This window comes from Hippocampus bargibanti, linkage group LG12 (assembly GCF_051943395.1).
Source record: "Hippocampus bargibanti isolate YZ-2025 linkage group LG12, ASM5194339v1, whole genome shotgun sequence".
Taxonomy (NCBI): Eukaryota; Metazoa; Chordata; class Actinopteri; order Syngnathiformes; family Syngnathidae; genus Hippocampus; species Hippocampus bargibanti.
The window spans coordinates 11,238,478-11,255,467 of NC_142745.1; the positions used below are offsets into that span (position 1 = coordinate 11,238,478).

At 39.1% G+C, this 16,990-nt stretch overlaps 1 protein-coding gene across 2 annotated transcripts; it reads right to left on the minus strand.

Moving 5' to 3' along the window:
- Positions 1–189: 189 nt before the first annotated feature.
- Positions 190–16,136, minus strand: LOC148890469 (tumor suppressor candidate 2-like). 2 transcript variants are annotated; one of them, XM_089010393.1, is made up of 5 exons: positions 16,064–16,136; positions 14,938–15,176; positions 13,940–14,060; positions 12,368–12,427; positions 190–243 (listed from the first exon to the last, which is right to left on the minus strand). In XM_089010393.1, exons 2-5 carry the CDS (start codon positions 15,084–15,086, stop codon positions 205–207), a joined length of 369 nt encoding a protein of 122 aa, XP_088866519.1. In that variant the 5' UTR covers positions 15,087–15,176; positions 16,064–16,136; the 3' UTR covers positions 190–204. The 2 variants fall into 2 exon arrangements, with proteins under 2 accessions (XP_088866519.1, XP_088866520.1); XM_089010394.1 differs by lacking the exon at positions 190–243 and having other exon boundaries at positions 10,005–12,427.
- Between the last annotated feature and the right edge of the window lie 854 nt (positions 16,137–16,990).

Sequence of the window (16,990 nt, forward strand, 5' to 3'; positions counted from 1 at the left end):
TGTCACTAGCCATATGAAGAAGATAACGTGAGATTCATGCGAGGTCACAGCCACGCTGTCTCATCCCTAAAAATAAAAAAGCAGGGTCAGAAATGAGCAGTTGTTCCGGGGTGGCTTTTTAAGTATAGGTATACTCATTTACAGTCAGATAAATACATGGTAAATTGGGTTAAAACTTGCCTCAAAGACCTCGGGACAATGTATTCATGCTTTTCCTATTACTTGGGGAAACAGTGATTTTGCCTAAAATAAACACAAGACAAATGGTTGCAATTTGTTCAGTTTTCACAGCAGATTTCTTCAGGAAAATTGAAATGTTCCTTTACAGCAGGGGTTCTGTGCTCCGGGGCTTTTTGTAGTTCATAAAAAGACAAATCAGCCCAGTTAATGGAATAGGATGTGGAATCTTTTTTTTAAGTCATGGATGTTGTCAGTGCAAAGTGAAAACCTTCCATTTCAAAATGTCTACTTTTCCACAAATAAAAATAGTTACATTTTGTTTGGATTATGCATCTTTTCATCAATTTTTCTGAGACATTATGTCACCTCAAATTCAAAAGTCTGGATGCTTTATAAACAATAACAAGGTAAAATAGTCCCTTCTGATTTCCACTGGGAGACATTTTGCTGTCAATTACTTACAAAGAGCGTCTTTTTGAGAAAAGAAAACAGATAGTTTAGCATGTCACACTGCTAAAATGTAGCAATGTCACACTGCTAAATAACATTGCGACAGTGTTGAAAAGCAGCGGTGACGTCACGCCCGCAGGTAGACGAACATGGCGGCACAATAAAGACGTTGACAAAGCAAGAGTTCTCCTCTCGTTCCTTCGGACACAATAGATACATTGAATGCTTTGGGGGCAGAGGGAACTTGTCAGCCACAAAGATTTGTTTCATATTACAGGATCGTCAGCTCATTGTTTTATTTATTGGATCGCCCATGATTGTTAGGCGTTGGAAAATTAGTTTGAGATGATGGTGAGCCCTTAGCATAAGCACAGATTGACGTTGATAACTTCCACCATCTTCAACTTTTAACTTTTAATCCATGACAACAATACAAATTGGTGAATATTAAATTTGTGATGAAACATGATTTTGGAGTGGTGTTAAATTGATGTTGGTATGTAATGGCATATCATCGCAATGTTAGATACAAAAACCAACTTGAATTACACTGCATCTGTGATTCAAGCAAGATGGCCTCCGTTTGATTTGATGAAAAGTTGCCATTTTGAAAAAGTGATCATTTTCTCTGTTAATATTAATAATACATATCATTTCTAAGCACCTTTCAAAACTCTCAGTCACTTTACAGTCACAGGATAAGTTTTTCTGTGGGTGAACAGCGGTAACTCAAACAGTTAGAAAGCTACCTCGCAAGATAATAGATAGCCACCTAGATAGCAAATAGAGAGCTAGATTGCGAGCTCTGTATTTGCGAATACTAGCTATGTATCTAGCTATTAGAGATCGAGCTAGCTAGCTAGCTCTCTATGTACTTGTGTAACGGAGTTGTACACTTAGGTTATTAAATTATGAAGGAAGTGACGCAACGGCGCACAGTGTGGCACTATGTCCCGCCCATAGTTTCCAGAACAATCTCGAGGAGATTCAGGGTGAGTCGCAATTTTCTGTTGGTCTTGATTAACGCGCATTTTCATGACAATATCTTATTTTGTTTCCCCTTTTTTACTGTCTAGTGTTATCTAATTAGTTCCCTTATTCATTCGAGTCCAGATTACTTTTTGTGTCATTATTTACTTCACGTTTTGTCGAGTGGAACTTAGCTTCATAGTGCTTTTCTACTGCGCAGTTAATCACAAGACGAAACCCATGCGACTTCACCCATCCCTTCTGCCATACTGTGTTGCAGGTAATAATTGTTTCATTTCGTTTTTATTGAACAATATTTAGTTTCTTGTGTCGTGTCTCATTTGCCCGTGAGTGTCCGTGGCTGGTTGAACTGTGCGCCAGCCATCACAAGCGCACCGCGTGTTCTGCTGAGTCTCCGCCCATGATGCGTTCAGGGACATCTTGTAAATAACAGTGAATTTGTGTTGTATTCTCTTTTTCTGTAAATAACCACTATACGATCACACGTTGTTAATTCTGTTTTGTTATCTACAATGTTTTGCATTTGAGAACAATCTCGAGGAGATTCAGGTTAATCACAAGACGAAACCCATGCGACTTCACCCATCCCTTCTGCCATACTGTGTTGCAGTGTTGCAGAAATAAAAGAAATAAAAAGACACATCCACGCGTCTCGTCTTCATTAATACGGCAGCATCGTGGAGATGAAGACAGTCACTGTTGTGACACCCGTCACATTGGTGCCGTGACCCGGATCACAAGTGACTCTCCACTTCGGACCGGGACCGCGATGCTGCACAGTGTCTTCATCCCATCACTCGGTGGACGGTGTGTCGACCCCGTTCTTTAAATTGTGTGTTGATTGTCTGAGCTGCTGTTTTGCAATTGTTGTGCTTCTTTTTTTTCCTGTAAGTTTGTTTTTGTGTGTGAAGGCTAAGAATGAGCTCCTTACATGTAACAAGTAGCACACCTTTGAATGAGTGTGTTGGTAGAGGTAGAGGCTTCCCAACCGTGTAACAGTTGTGTGGTGCAATCCAGAGTGGTGTAGGTTGTACAGAGGGGTATGGGCAGGTTCAAGCTGAGGCCACTTATGTTAGTGGGGACAGAGTTCCTTCCCAGACCCAGTGCAGTGCATCTACGACGAGCGCACAGACAACTGATACACCAGCAACAGATCCCTTTCTCCAGTCTGTCACAGTTATGTAGTGCTATGCAGGGTGATGTAGTTTGTACAGAGGGGAATGGGCAGGTGCGAGCTGAGGCCACTTATGTTAGTGGGGACAGAGTTCCTTCCCAGACCCAGTACAGTGCATCTCCGACCAGCGCACAGACCCTGACACACCGGCGACAGATCCCTTACTCCAGTCACCTGACGTAGTTGGTCAGATGAGTGACATAATTAGACAGCATTTTTGTACATCCTTGCCCGATAACCTTGTCTATTTTGCCTGTTGGTCTTTCTGTTGTCTTCCGTGTGTATGTTGCCTCACTTCTGCATAATTTAAGGGGGGTGTATGTAACGGAGTTGTACACTTAGGTTATTAAATTATGAAGGAAGTGACGCAACGGCGCACAGTGTGGCACTATGTCCCGCCCATAGTTTCCAGAACAATCTCGAGGAGATTCAGGGTGAGTCGCAATTTTCTGTTGGTCTTGATTAACGCGCATTTTCATGACAATATCTTATTTTGTTTCCCCTTTTTTACTGTCTAGTGTTATCTAATTAGTTCCCTTATTCATTCGAGTCCAGATTACTTTTTGTGTCATTATTTACTTCACGTTTTGTCGAGTGGAACTTAGCTTCATAGTGCTTTTCTATTGCGCAGTTAATCACAAGACGAAACCCATGCGACTTCACCCATCCCTTCTGCCATACTGTGTTGCAGGTAATAATTGTTTCATTTCGTTTTTATTGAACAATATTTAGTTTCTTGTGTCGTGTCTCATTTGCCCGTGAGTGTCCGTGGCTGGTTGAACTGTGCGCCAGCCATCACAAGCGCACCGCGTGTTCTGCTGAGTCTCCGCCCATGATGCGTTCAGGGACATCTTGTAAATAACAGTGAATTTGTGTTGTATTCTCTTTTTCTGTAAATAACCACTATACGATCACACGTTGTTAATTCTGTTTTGTTATCTACAATGTTTTGCATTTGAGAACAATCTCGAGGAGATTCAGGTTAATCACAAGACGAAACCCATGCGACTTCACCCATCCCTTCTGCCATACTGTGTTGCAGTGTTGCAGAAATAAAAGAAATAAAAAGACACATCCACGCGTCTCGTCTTCATTAATACGGCAGCATCGTGGAGATGAAGACAGTCACTGTTGTGACACCCGTCACACTTGCGCACCAACATAATAAACAATACTTCCTGATAGTTATGTCACCAATCCTTAGTTGAGCTATTCAAATGTTTTTCGTGTACAACGCAAACTTCGGCATCATTTCTCGAACAGTGTACAAGTTAGGATGTGGACACAGTTAAACGAATGAATGCCGCTACGCTGCAAGCTAGGTCGAGCGTCTCTCAGCCATCTACAATTAGTGGCGGAAGAAGCATTCGGAGGGCCTCACTTAAGCGTAAGACATGAGGTAAAAAAGTTTCGATTATCGACCAGCATGAAGCACAAAGTTAAAGTGAAGTTAAAAACAGTTCACTTTCCCTAAAAAAAAACTTAATGGACATACTAAATAAGAAAATGGCTGAATGGCTCCTTTGTTTGAGATTTCCGATGCCGGTGTTTTATTGCTCTATAATTAGCGGTTCTTTTTTTTCCCACTTTTAATAGACTTGCAACTTAAGTGGTTGTTGTTTTGCCACCTCTGCATTGAGACAGGGGGCATGTGTTATGCACATGTCCTCCATTTCTGGAGGGCGGCGATGACAGCCGCTGGCATTAGACCAGCAAAATCAGAAGATAAGAAACTGGACGTTGTGTGCAGTGGTAGGGAAGAAACTTGACCAATGAAGCACATTTTATGTTGACTTTTTTATTGCTGATGAGTCCACTTAAAGGACAACCGACGGCAAGTTGTGTCCATAATTTGTAAAATCACTTCAAATGACTTCTACTGAGCATATTTTACAAAAACTCCACGGGATATAGCTATTTTTACATTTTAAGACTTGCGTTGAATATTCCGGAAGTTTTGTTTTCGAGTTGATGACGTGACGTCACGAACAAAGGACCTTCTGAAACTCGTCATCTCCGAGGTCATATTGAAGTAGTTTTGGGACACTAACTCATTTTTATTGTTGTTTTGCATTTGACTAAAAATATCAGCCTGCGTGTTTTGGGTATTTTAGATGCATGTCAGTTAGGAAACAAAAAAATAGTGTCCTTTAAAGGGCAACCAACGTAACTTTTTTTGTTTTTTAACTGACATCAGAAAAACGTTTTATAGCATCTAAAATACCCAAAACACGCAGTATGATATTTTTATTCAAATGCAAAACACCAATAAAAATGACTTAAAGTGTCCAAAATCTGCAAAAAATTGAGCTGCGAATTGGGCATTTTCAGAAAGTCCGGCCCCCAGTTCGTGACGTCACTCCAAGACATTTGCATTGCTGGAGAATAAAAACAATGGCTTCAGATTCGGAGAATATGCTTTCTTGTTACACATCCAGTTATGAATATGATTCAAATAGTTCTGAAGAGGAAAGCATACATGTTTGCAATCGATTAAAGAATTTATTCCGTGTCATTTTGAGGCAAACGGGCGGGGGCGAATGTCTCACCCAAAAAGAGGCAAGAAAATGGCCACCAAGCTGTGAGGAATGAATCAGCCTGTTTCCACAGGCTGATAAATTCGTTCCATGGAGTTTGGACTCCCTCTGCTGGCGGCTTTTGGATGTAACACACGGTTTAAAAAAAAAAAAACAGTACAGCAAAATACATTGACGTGATGGAAAGACGCTACAATGCGTCTTCTTTACGGTCAGGAGGTGGTCCTTTTCTGACGTCACGTGAGGACTCGTCACCAACTCAAAAACAAGACTTCCTGAATGTTCAGCGCGAGTCTTAAACCGTAAAATATAGCTATATGCGGTGGAATCTTATCAAAATACGCCCAGTAGAAGTCATTTGAAGCCCTTTTACAAATTATGGACACAACTTGTCCGGGGACGTCGGTTGTCCTTTAATGTTGCTGGAAGGATTAAAAAAATGTTAACTCATAGAAAATAAAAGTTCATAAATTGATTTTTATAATTAAATAAAATAGTAGACTTATTTAATCAGCATTTATTTAATGCAGTGGTGGGCTGTGGTTTTTCATCGCCGGGCCTTCAGTAGTGCTATGTCTGAATCAATTCCATCATTACTCTTGTCAGTTTTAGATGTTACAGTAGTTCATGGAAATTCTAAATATGGTTGATTTTTATTTGTAGTGATTTCACTGATAGGTATTTAACATACATTTTTAAATGTCAATTTTTTTTTTACACATTTAGATTTTATCATTTTATTTAATACATTTCCTAATTATTATATACTGCATTTTTAATGCATCATTTCAATGTTGACTTTTAATTTAATGCCTTTGTTATATGTTCATTCATGACATCTTTCTACTGTATATTCAATATTTCACTTTATTTAATTGTTTTTTTTTTTTTGGGGGGGGGGGGGGATAATATCATTTTATTTTAATTAACAGATTTTTACTTCACTTTTGTGAACTCAATTGGTTCCCAGAAAGTGTGTATAAGGCAAAAGGTGTGTCTTCCAAACATTAATTTCCCATAGCAAACCATTAAAAATGAGAATAATCCATTTCCAGGTCCCCATAAAACATAATTTTCGACTAAATACGCCTTAAAACTACACAAAATATACCTTATTTCATGTATAATAAATGTGCTATTGTGTTGTAATTAAAGAAATAAACTGTACTGTATAATAAAGTTGTTTTATTTACCTTTGTGATGGTAGTTGCCTCTTGATGTTATCCGAGTGAAGTTGCCGTGCTTTCTCGGCAATAATACCCTCACACACTGTCCCCTGCTAGCTGCTTTTCGTTAATCCAAATCAACTGAAGTTTCTCAACCTCTTCTATTGCCTGAGGCCGTTGCTTAGACAACACAGAAACACCCTTAGCCACACGTAGCAATGGTCGAAAGGGTATAAGGAAGAGTGGTCCTGCAGCCACGGTGGCACTGTTTGGCCGTGTGGTTTGGTGTTCTTCCGCCGAAAACTAGTCCGCCACCATTGTGGCGCTCCGTGTGTTTCCTGAAAACTAGTTCGTATGCGGAGATTATATTCTCGTGAATTTAATGTTCGTAAGGTGAAAAGTTTGTTAGCTAAAGCGTTCGTAAACTGAGGTATCACTGCATTTGCATTTGTTTATTTGATAGACATTTGTATTCAGATGGTAAGTTGTCATTGGTGTTGTTGGACACCGTTCCCTGTTGCTACGAATGAACCTGTGTGGAAAAACTGCGCCGGCAAGACTTTTTCGGAATGCACACGAGGTGGAAGTGAGACGTTTTCCGCCTTTTGTTTTTCAGAGCCTTTGCTGACTCACCTTAAGTGTCATCGGGGTCCCTCCCGTTGGGAGTGCCCTTTAGGAAAGAAAGTGCCTGTATGAATGGAAGATGGTTGAGAAAGGGAACAAAGGCATGTTTACTGGTTTCCCCTTGGGTGGAGGGTTTCTCCGCCTCCTCATTGGACCTCCGCTTCCCGAGTGTGACATCGGCAAAAGACAGGAAGTCCAAACAATGGCAGGGAAACGTGAAACACACCCCATCACCTTCACTTGGGCCCCCACCACTCGTTGATTGCATTGGAATGCAGATTTGTGGGAGGTGTTCATCCACTCAATGGAATAAAACATCTACGGGCACAGAGTTCCACTCTACTTAACACAAATGACAGATTGTTTCTAGTAAAAGTTTTAGTCTTAAAGGACAACCAACGCCAAGTTGTGTCTATAATTTGTAAAATTACTTCAAATGACTTCTACTGAGTGTATTTTACAAAGATTCCACCACATATAGCTATATTTTACGTTTTAAGACTCGCGCTGAATATTCAGGAAGTCTTGTTTTCGAGTTGATGACGATGCCTGACCTGACGTCACGTCTGGACCGCCCCTGACCGAGAAAGTGACACACAATGCATTTTGGGTACTTTGTTTGGTCTGAAAACATCGTGTTGATCGGTGTTGATGGCAAAATTAGAAGGAAAACACATAAATAACGCGATGGTGAATAGTTGTGTGTTGCACCAAGACTACTATTTGATACGAGTTGACACAAATTCCCAGCCGACAAATCAGCCCATTTCCAACAGAGCTTAGGGGCCATCTTGTGCATTTTCTGAGACGCTACATTGGAAAATGCAGAAGATGGCGCCAGAGCTCCGTTAGAAATTGGTTGATTTTTCACCTTGGAATTTTTGTCAGCGAATATCTAATAGTTGTCTCGGTGTAACATACAACGATTCACCATTGCGTTATTTATGTTTTCCTTCTAATTTCGCCATCAACACGGATCAACACGAAGTTTTCAGACCAAACAAAGTACCGTATAATGCATTGAGGGGATGCAAGGTATGTCCTTTCTCGCTCAGGGGCGTTCCTTCAGTGACGTAGGGTGAGGACTCGTCACCAACTCAAAAACAAGACTTCCGGAATATTCAGCACGAGTCTTAAAACGTAAAATATAGCTACAGTAAAGTCTCGTTATATCGATATTCTCGGGAGTCGGAAAAAATATCGATATAACCGGACTATCGATATATCCGATCCTGCGGCATGTACATTCTCTCCTATTTCTTCATAGAAATAGTATCGTAATAAGCAGTACTATCGATATAACTGATATCGATAGAACGAGACTTTACTGTATATGTGGTGGAATCTTTGTAAAATATGCCCAGTAAAAGTCATTTGAAGCCATTTTTAAAATTATGGACACACCTTGTCTGGAGACGTCAGTTGTCGTTTAAGCAGGCAAGAATCCTGGATGCACACTTCTGGACTCTAGACACAAACGGCCTGATAAAGCAAAATGACTTAATGTGACAATACTGGTCACATAATTTACATCCCGCGTTATGATAAAACTTTTTTTTCAGTTCTTGTCACTAAGCATGTGTCAACCCCACGAGCAGTTCCTATCATACGGATGTCACATATATCCAACGTGGTAATACCGGATGGCCCTCAAAGAACAGGGGGTTATCTTCCCCGAAGCACATCAAAAGAGGCTCGGAGAGGAAGCACATGAAAGTGAGTGACCTCTGGCACCGGACCACACCCAACCGCATTCCACCCAATTACAGACGGCACGGTAGCCTTGGAAAAGAACAGCGGGCCATTTATTGTCTGCGAAATAGGCTTGAGAATGTTTACATTGCCATTAAGCCTTGGTTTGCTGCCAAAGCGGTCACAGCCAGGCCACAAATTGTCATGGTTGTAGTCTTAGTGCGTGAGTTTGGCCCTATCATTACACATAGAGGCACAAAAGCAGAGGATTGTTATTAAGAGAGGAGGAAGCCAGCTCAGTCAAGGGGTTTGTTCAAAAGAGTGCTGCTACTGCTGCCATCTGCAGGTAAAACGGTAACCTCAGACATGAATGTCATAACAATTAAACATTTTCTTGATATTTTTTGGGGGTATCCAAGACAAAATTGCGTGTGAGGTGGAAAAAGTGTGACAAATTAATTGTTAAAGGGAAACTACAAAACCAGTTTTTGTGTTTTTTTGAAACACATTTGTCAGATTGATCCTTCTATCATTTTTTTACTCATATAGTGAGGAACATGGGTGCTTAAAGATCCACCCACATTACACAGCTTTAATGCTAATTGTTCTTAGTATAGCATTAAGTATTGAATTAATTGTATTTTGTATTTGGTTCATTAAAAATATTGTAATTTATTTATTTAATGAGTTAGTACGTTAGTTGGTTAGCTAGCGTAGCTAGCGAGCGAGTTAGCGAGCGAATTAACGAGCTTGTTTTGTATGTATTATTATTTAACATTAAAACATGTTTATAGTATTACTTGATGTTAACTGTTTTGTTAAGCACTTTGTTACAGCTTCAGCTGTTGTGAAAGCGCTATATAAATCAACATGTATTGGATTGTATTGTATTGTATTATTGATGTGTTTATTTGTAGAATAAAAATAATCATCATCATATTTTTTTAAACATCTTGGAAATATCAAAAGGCAACTAATGAAAAAAAAAACTAAATTTGAAATTAACTCATTCACGGCCACATGTGCAAAAATGTGTCCACTCCAGTGCCAGGTTTTTTGTCATTGTCACTTGAATTGCAGGACCCACAGAATATTGAGTTTCAGGACTACATAAGAGGTTGAAGAAATCGCACTTTTGAAAAATAAAATAAAATAAAAAGATGCATTAGACACAAAGTATGATCCAAGAAATTCAACTCATGAAACTATTTATTCAAGTATTTCCAACTAATGCATCAGAATTGTTGACAGTGTAACGATTTAACAAGTGCAGGTCTGAGCTCACGTGACTGAAAACGGCTCATATTATATCGAACGTTTATTACGATAAAACATCACTAGCCAGCCAGTTGCCAACGCTTGCACATTGACACATTTGTTCATTCAAAGATAAGCTGCACGCAGACATAATGCATACTCACACACACACACACTCACACACACGCACACACACACACACTGCCTTTGTGCAGCTCACTAAAGGCAGATACTAACTTGTGTTACCATTTTGTAGAAGTGACTATGGAGCCACATTGAAAAGAAGGAAAAAAACTGTAATATTACAAGTAGAATCATGTCTATTTTGGGGGGAGGGTGTTTAAATGTCATTATTGTTGTCTTTTGCTACAATGTGTTCACGTATAAAAATAAAAATAAATATATAAAAAAATCATTATTAATTATCATTATAAATAAATAATCTTCAATCAAAACGTTCTGCTGCCTTTTGCTAGTTTTAAAAGCGCAAATATGGACCAATTAAATTGGCCGGCCAACTAATCGGTCGAGTCTTACACAAACTATCTCGACAAAAATTGTTTATATGAAAACATAATTTTAATTAATTACACTATGTATTTCCTGATAAATCTGTAATAAATGATATTCTAAAAGAAGCCTAATATTTGGAGAACACTTTTTAAATATTTGCATTCATCTGTGATAGTCATAAAAAAATTGGTAAAGAAAGAAAACGAAAAATATTTCACAAGAAATGTTGGTAAAAAAATAACTCCTACACTTATGAGGTCAATGTTCAACCACAGCAAAAAAAGAAAAAAAGATGAATAAGTTGAACTATATCCCCCTAAAAAAAATAAAGACAGAATATTATAACATTAACTGGTAGGTAATAATATTGTAAAAGTGTCTTATCACAAAGATGTACAAAAAATAAAATAAGTGAAAATATTAACAAGTTAAAATTGTCTTTCTGGAAGAAATCTGCCAAATAGCTGCTTGTTGTAACATTAGTTAAGTTTACTCCTACCTAGCAGGGCTTTTGTTGAAAATTTTTGCTTATATAAAGGCACAACTGTACAAGAAATAGATAAGGGGAAAAAATGATGCTATGTCTTGACTATTCTTTACTCTTAAATGTATTTTTCCCTCCTTTCAGTGGGGCTCAAATACTCCTTTTGTATTTTTTCACAAATAACACCGCAGGGTAGAAATACAGCATAATGTGATGGGTTATTTTTAAAGGAGACATAATATGCCTTTTTTCCGTTTTATTATGTTGTCGAAACTAAATGATTGTACAATTTTCAGTCGTGTTTTCTAAATTTGAATTTTTTAAATTTTCCATATGTCCCATTTAATGTTGGCTTACATATTACAGTGATACCTCAGCTTACGAACTTAATTGGTTCCCAGAAAGTGTGTGTAAGGCAAAAAGTGTGTCTTCCAAACATTAATTTCCCATAGGAAACCATTAAAAATGAGAATAATCCATTTCCAGGTCCCCATGAAACAATTTTCCACTAAATAAGCCTTAAAACTACACATAATATACCTTATTTTATGTACAATAAATGTTCTATTGTATTGTAATTAAGGAAATAAACTGTTGTGAAGTTGCAGTGCTTTCTCGGTGATAATACCCTCATTCACACTGTCCCCTGCTAGCTGCTTTTCGTTAATCCAAATCAAGAGAAGTTGCTCGACCTCTTCTATTGCCTGAGACCGTTGCTTAGACGACACAGAAACAACCTTAGCCACACGTAGCAATGGTCGACTTAGCATATTGGTACTGGGACGCCAAGTCACACAAACGTACACCTCGTTCGTGTTTTTCGATGATCTCCTTCTTCTGATCGACCGTAATTTTCTTTTGTGTCCTCTTTGGCTGAACACTAGCCTGTGGTGGGGTCTTTTTCGGTTCCAAAAAAGCAAAAGTATCCACTCTATAGCAAACCATGTATGCGCTCAGAGAAAAGGATTGTGGAAACATAGTCCGGCAGCCACGGTGGCGCTGTTCGGCCATGTGGTTTGGTGTTCTTCCGCCGAAAATTAGTCCACCAGCCATTGTGTGTTTCCCGAAAATTAGTTTGTATTATTTTCTCACGAATTTAATGTTCGTAAGGCGAAAAGTTCGCTAGCCGAGGTATCGCTGTATATCATCTAAACAGAGAAAACGTTACAAACATATGTAGTACCTGCCGTCAGTTCATGTTTGAACACACAGATTAATTCAAGTCAGATTTCTTTTAGTTGAAGAGGAAGCATTTGCGGCAGTTTTTCAAATGAGATTATAAAAAAAAAAAAAATCACACCTCACAGAGGACGATGGGGAAGTCCACATGTATACAGGGATGCTGCAGCTTCACTATCCCCTATAATGAAAAATTACATCATTAATCATTAAAAATACCAACATCTGCCAACTGACTGATTAATCTGCTGGAAATTTTCATATTACCCCTTTTGAAAATGCCAATTATTTTTATTTTATTTCCATCACATTAAAACAAAGACAAATATAACACAATTCAAACATTGCCCAAAGTGCTAAGGGACAAAATATTGTAAAACAGTCAAATGTTGCATGAACTCATTCACTGCCAGACAAGTGCAAAAATGTGTTCACTCCAGTGCCAGGGTTTTTGTCATTGTCACTTGAATTCCAGGACTCACAGAATATTGAGTTTTAGGACTACATAAACATTCAGAATCAGAATCATCTTTATCGCCAAGTATGTAGAACACAAGGAATTTGTTTCCGGTAGAACATGGTCCACTAGTATAATAAAATTAAAAAAATGAGAAAAATGGAGCCACGATACAGTTCTATTTGGGTTACTGTTTAGAGAGTTCAATACAGCATTAGAAGCCTTTGACTCTCTTCTTTCATCAGAAAAAAAGTTACTTCCTAAATTAAATGGGTCTGAAGTTATATGATCTTGAAATGAGAGCGGAAGTCCAAAATACAATGCAATATTGGTTCATATAGCGCTTTAAAGGACAACCGACGTCACTTTTTTGTTTAACTGACATCAGAAAAACGTTTTATAGCATCTAAAATACGCAAAACACGCAGTATGATATTTTTATTCAAATGCAAAACTACAATAAAAATGACTTAAAGTGCCCAAAATCTGCAAAAAAATTGAGCTGCGAATTGGGCATTTTCAGAAAGTGGTTCTGAAGAGGAAAGCATACATGTTTGCAATCGATGAAAGAATTTATTTCGTGCCATTTTGAGGCAACATTGGGGGAAAATCTCTCACCCAAAAAAAGAGGCACAAAATGGCGACCTCCAGTGACCACCTCTGTTTCCACAGGCTGATAAATTCCTTATATGGCGCTTGAACGCCCTCTTCTGGCCTTCTGGCGGCTTTTGGGTGCAACACGAGGTCCCCAGACCAAACAAGTACAGCAAAATACATTGATGTGACGGAAGGACCGCTACAATGCGTCTTTTTAACGGTAAAGGGCGGTCCTTTAGTGACGTCACGTACGGACTCGTCACCAACTCAAAAACAAGACTTCCTGAATATTCAGCGCAAGTCTTAAAACGTAAAATATAGCTATATGCAGTGGAATCTTATTAAAATACACTCAGTAGAAGTGATTTGACGGCATTTTACAAATTATGGACACAACTTGTCTGGAGACGTCGGTTGTCCTTTAACAACAGATGAAGCTGGAACAAAGCACTAACATGGAAAAAGGGAAATGCTGCCCCTTGAGGAAAAGAAAAAAAACAATGCCAGATGCCATGGCCAGCGCTTTATCAGCAAGCATGTGTGCCTAATGGTCGTCTTGGCCATTCCCTCTTTGAGCACCATTTTCAAATATTTGTGAAGCGATGACCTTTAGATCCCTGTTACCAACACTGAGCTTACCTGTGGAATTAGATTCTTTTGAATCCTCTTCAATTTGGACTTTTTACGGCCGTTTTTTGTCACCACCGTCTCCTCGTAGAATTCATGGGCAAGGTCCCCATCCTCGTCGTAGTACAGTGAGCTGCAAAACACAACACTCACATGACACAAAATGCAACCTCAAACTTCAGAAAAAAGTTTAATCAACTTTGGGAATTCAACTGAAACCAGTTATTTTTTTTTAAAGGACAACCGACACCATTTTTTTGTTTCCTGACATCAGAAAAACGTTTTATTGCATCTAAAATACCCAAAACACGCAGGCTAATATTTTAGTCAAATGCAAAACACCAATAAAAATGACTTAAAGTGTCCAAAAACTGCCACCAATCAGCTCGAAACTGGGGATTTTCAGAAAGTCCCGCCCCCTTGTTCGTGACGTCACGCCAGGTCGTCTTGCCTTGCTCAAGAAACAAAACAATGGGCTCACAGAGTTCAGATTCGGAAAAGATGCTTTCTTGTTCCTCATCCAGTTATGAATATGATTGAAATAGTTCTGAAGAGGAAAGCATAAATGTTTGCAATCGATGATAGGAGTCCTCCCATATCAATTCGAGCCGTCAATGACACAATGTAGCGTGCCAGAAAATGCACAAGATGGCGCCCAAGCTCTGTTGGAAATGGGCTGATTTGTCTGTTGGGAATTTGTGTCAGCGAGTATCAAATAGTAGTCTAGGTGCAACACACAACTATTCGCCATTGTGTTATTTATGTGTTTTCCATCAACACGATGTTTTCAGACCAAACGAAGTACCCAAAATGCATTGTGTGTCACGTCAGGCATTGTCATCAACTCGAAAACAAGACTTAAAACGTAAAATATAGCTATATGCGGTGGAATCTTCCGCTCAGTAGAAATAATTTGAAGTGATTTTACAAATTATGGGCACAATTTATCCGGGGGCGTCGGTTGTCCTTTAAATCAATTTACAACAAACATTCATCCGTGTTGTTTTTACCTCCTTCTCGTAAAAACAAAGGGTGTTGCATTTCTGGCACTTTTGAGGCGGGTCACCGACTGTTCATTGCCATGAGCGACAGAGTCACCCCCGGCTCCGCTGCCTGAAAAAGGCCAAGAGCTTTTGGCTTTGGACCCGCTTCCTCCCATTATCTTCACGCATAAGGCATCGTTAGTTCTTCATGTGAAGCACTAATCTGGTTCTGGGCCAGTTTGGTGATTTCTTAAGGAAGGCAGGACCTGAGTAAGTAGAGAGAAGACATAAAATCAAATGTTATTCGTGCTCTGCCTTGGTATATAGGGTGAGAAGTTTGAACATCTGGGAAGTGCCCAGAGGAGCAAGATGAGGTGGCTCAGGTATCTTCTAAGGACGCCTATACGTGGCTTCCCTGGTCAGATGTTTCGGGAATATCCGATCGAAGGAGGTGGACGACATAGAATGTGCTGGAGGGTCTGTCTGTTTGCTTGCCTGGGAATGCCTTGGAATTCCTCAGAAGAACTCAAAGTTTATCTTTTTAAAGTTCCGAACGCCGACTGGACTTCTTTGAGATTGTAAAGCACTTATTTGATGAACTGTAATATGAGTTGTCAAAAAATAGCAGCGTTACACAAAGTACATAGTTGACATAGTGTTGAATTCAGAGAAATGCCCAGTGAGTGGGAACTAGTGCACACTTGACACAACACTCACTAAATGCAACTATTTCAAAGTACAAAATAACTACTTGTCGTCACATTGGAAGTCGTCTCTTGTTAAACCATAGGGTAGATTTATAATCAGGGGTGCTAACTAACCGGTACGTTAAACGCAGTACTGGTGTAATAATTATTAATTGCCACAATTTCAGGGATTTAACAACCACCCCAAGCCTTTCATATTTTTAACATACACATTATAATATGGACTCAAGTACTTTAACTGGAATTGTGGGACAGTTAGCAAGGTGGCTAACCGAAGCTACTGCTAGGTAAACCATGCTAGCTATCTCTTCAGCCTCCTATAACGTATTTGACCAACACAAGCGAAAGCGGACAAGGCACGTGTCATTTAAACCCCCTCTATTCTCCTTTGAAACAGAATTACTGTACAAAGTGGTGTCATCCAGTGTTTCCGTTTTAAAACCTACCTTCTTTTACGACCTTTAATCTCCATGATGGTAAGCATTTGTTGCTAGGGCGATTGCATTGATGGGATTACGAGAACACACCCCCAATGGCTCACTCGTGTATTTACTCATAGCATAACTTGATACATATAACGTGACACGTTTTTTAATTAAAAAAAAAACAAAAACATTCTGATAGAAATTGTATTTAAAATACTGCACATATGTCACATTTAAAGGATGCGATGAAGCCACTTGAATGTCCATTAGGCATTAGGTCAACAGTCCTGCTATTATTCTCTAATTAAAATATACTTTTTATCAAAAACATGTAATGACATCATTTCAATTTAACACTGTCATCGATTCTATTGCACCAATGCTCACATGGTTGCTAAGTGAGCTTGAGTTTACCTGGCGAGAGATGCACGACTGGTTTCTCTGGGTAACATTTGTTGAGAGAAAAGGGGCATAACACAGGCGAATCAGAAATGTACGTATAACTGGAATTGGAATTGAAGCGGATTTATGTGGGACAGAAGATGTTAGATAATTTCTTTTTGTCAATGGACACTACAGCTGCATGTTTGCTTTCAACATTTAGCTTGTAGTAGACGTGCACATTCCACCATCACATCCCTGATCCACTGCTGAAAAGGACATCGATCCTCTCCTCTTTCATCTAGAACTGCTTCATGTCATAGAGGATACAGCAAGTGCTGAAGAATGAATCACTATCTGTGTTTTTGTGTTGTCATATTTGTTTTATACTTCAAGATGGCACTGTCAGAGTGGCTGCCTTTCCAGCTGCTCCTGAATTTTGTTTTTCTACTTCTTTCTTTCCTTTCATACTATGCTGCTGTGAAATGTAAATTTCACAACTGCGACACGAATAAAGGTACATCCAATCCAACTCATATATCTGCAATTAAATAGCTTATATTATCT